The 2349-nt window shown below is 38.6% G+C and overlaps 1 protein-coding gene across 1 annotated transcript; it reads right to left on the reverse strand.

The window, feature by feature from the left end:
• Positions 1-1108: 1108 nt before the first annotated feature.
• Positions 1109-1782, reverse strand: LOC108371947 (uncharacterized; the record flags this gene model as incomplete). The annotated part of the gene is made up of 1 exon (XM_017627565.1): positions 1109-1782. A coding segment is annotated over exon 1 (326 nt), but the record flags the coding sequence as incomplete, so codon positions are not given.
• Between the last annotated feature and the right edge of the window lie 567 nt (positions 1783-2349).

A 2349-nucleotide genomic window follows, 5' to 3' on the forward strand; every position in this document is an offset into this window, starting at 1 on the left:
GAGAAGCTGTTTTTACATAGCAGAAGTACCCTCGGAGGTTTGCCATTGCCTGTCGAAGAGCGGAGGCTGTTAGAAAAACATGTTTTCTAATTTAGATCTTCTTGGGGCAGGGATCGAACCCAGGTAGTTTGCTTTTCTAATCACTTAGCCATAGTCATCAAAAAACAAACTTTGTTTGTGTGAAATTAACAAAAACTTTAGATCTTTTGATTTGGTATCTATTAGAAGGGCAACATTTACATACATAGAATAAAGATGACTCAGTACAAATTTAACTCTGCAGCTTTAGTTCACTTCCGATGATTTGGAAACACATCCTTTCGTAGACACTCGAATATCAATGCTTCCTTATATCCTTTAGGGCCAGCTTTTAAAAAAGAAAATATAGTAAGATCTAAAAATGCATTCTAACAGACTTTTTGCACGGCTAACACCAGTTTAGATGTTATCTAATGAGATTTGAGGGCCTTGATATGCGCTTGGCTGTCAGTCAAGATGGCAATGTTCTGATTCCGGTAGTTTCGACTGATATTAAAGTCTGCAGATCTTTCTATGGCGTATGTTTCAGCTTGGAAAATTGACATATGGTTTCCCATGGGTTCCGAGTATCTTAGCGTCGGTCCAACTACATCCACCTCAGTACCCTGTTCAGTCACTGGGCCCTCAGTGTACCAAGTTATCATGTTTTGGTTTATCCGATATCGAATTAATCTTGTGATTTTTTGTTTTTTTTTTTTGAGAGTAGAGTTCTGGTGCACATGAACCGTTACAAGGTGTGTAAATTCCCAAGGCGGCGTAAATGAATATGAAATTGAAATGGCGCTAAAACGTTTCGAAAGTGTTTAGCGTATTATATGTAAGTAGCAAATGATGCAGAATTACTCGTTATATGTATTATGCCTGATATTGTGTTTAAATTTCGTGCTAAAATTTTGTGTAGTATTCTCGAAAGAAGAAAATATGCATCTATTTTTTCTACACTTTGGGAGCAAATCGAAAACTTTGAATGAGTTAATTGCTCGAAAAAAAACCCGTTTCCCCTATATAAAATTGACTTTTTTATGAACAAAAAATATTCTCAAAACACTTTAAATTGATTGTCACTCACCTCTGTCGAATGGTGGTTGTGCCCGTTTTTCGTTTTGTTGTGCCCATACAGATGCGATATGCATGGTAAATACCCAGCACGGTGGCGAACACTAGAGGAAAGATGAGACCGTATGTGGCAAAGTGGCAATAGGCTATATGACCACCCTCGAAGCTGTTGTAGGTGGTGCGTCCATGGAGGATGCAGCCGCAATTCGTCTCCGGACAAGCGTTCAAAACATAACGCCAATGGGCCCAAGCAACGCCCGATGTGATGCAGCAGATGGCAGAGGTGGCAATGATCAGCGGATACAAATAGGCAAGCGCCTTCTCGGCGCCGTACGACATGGTGCGCTTGTTATTTAAAGTGTTTCACAAAAAATAGCGATCTACATATGAAAGTAGGAATAATTTTAGTTTAATAAAACACTTTTGTATTTTTTTTTGGTTTGTAAATAAGAACAAATTTTATCACTCGCAGGTGTAAAAGCAAACGTGGGGGAATATTTTGAGACCAAATAAATAAAAAAAAGAGTAGAAGCCAGGTAACGCCACTCACAGCACTGTACTCTGTAAATTTTCTAGTCTGGTGGCTGATAAGGCAGCGACCGCGCAGTGAGTTGAGGCATACTTAGTAACTGTGTGTATGTATGTATAGTACAAAGAACTATTGCTTCGACAGCGTTCGCACCTGTGTAGGTGAGAGAACTGCCATGGCTTATAAGTATGTGTGCGTGAGCAAATTAATGAGTAGTTACACAGGTAAGATCGCAGTAGTGCCACATGTTGGATAAGAAGTTACAAAAAAATACTTAGTTTCAGGTGGAAATTGCAAAACTATGAGAAAATGGCACTTAAAAAAAAAAACGAGAAAATAAAATTAAAGCAAGTACTTGAATGGAATGAGCTCCAAACTCTTTTATATTTATTAAAACGGTAACTTTAAACGAAATCCCTACTCAGGTGGCAACATTTGGTAGCGCATATTCCACTCATTGAGTCACTGCCCATACACCTATTCTCAGGCATATCGAATTCTATATTAGTCGTGGTGTATCTGTGTATCTACATGAATGCTTTAGCAACACCTGAGCCACACTCCAACTGCACACGAATGCATTATTTCTCACTACACGCAGGCACTATGAAAATAAATTATACTACAGACTTAGTAGTCAATCCGGAGTTTTACCTTAGTATACCACTTTTATGGAGAAATTTGAAATTCTTTTAATTCACACTCTAGTTAACCGCGTCACCGCA

Source organism: Rhagoletis zephyria, unplaced genomic scaffold, assembly GCF_001687245.7.
Source record: "Rhagoletis zephyria isolate East Lansing unplaced genomic scaffold, Rhagoletis_zephyria_1.1 Rzeph_scaffold_05322, whole genome shotgun sequence".
NCBI lineage: Eukaryota > Metazoa > Arthropoda > Insecta > Diptera > Tephritidae > Rhagoletis > Rhagoletis zephyria.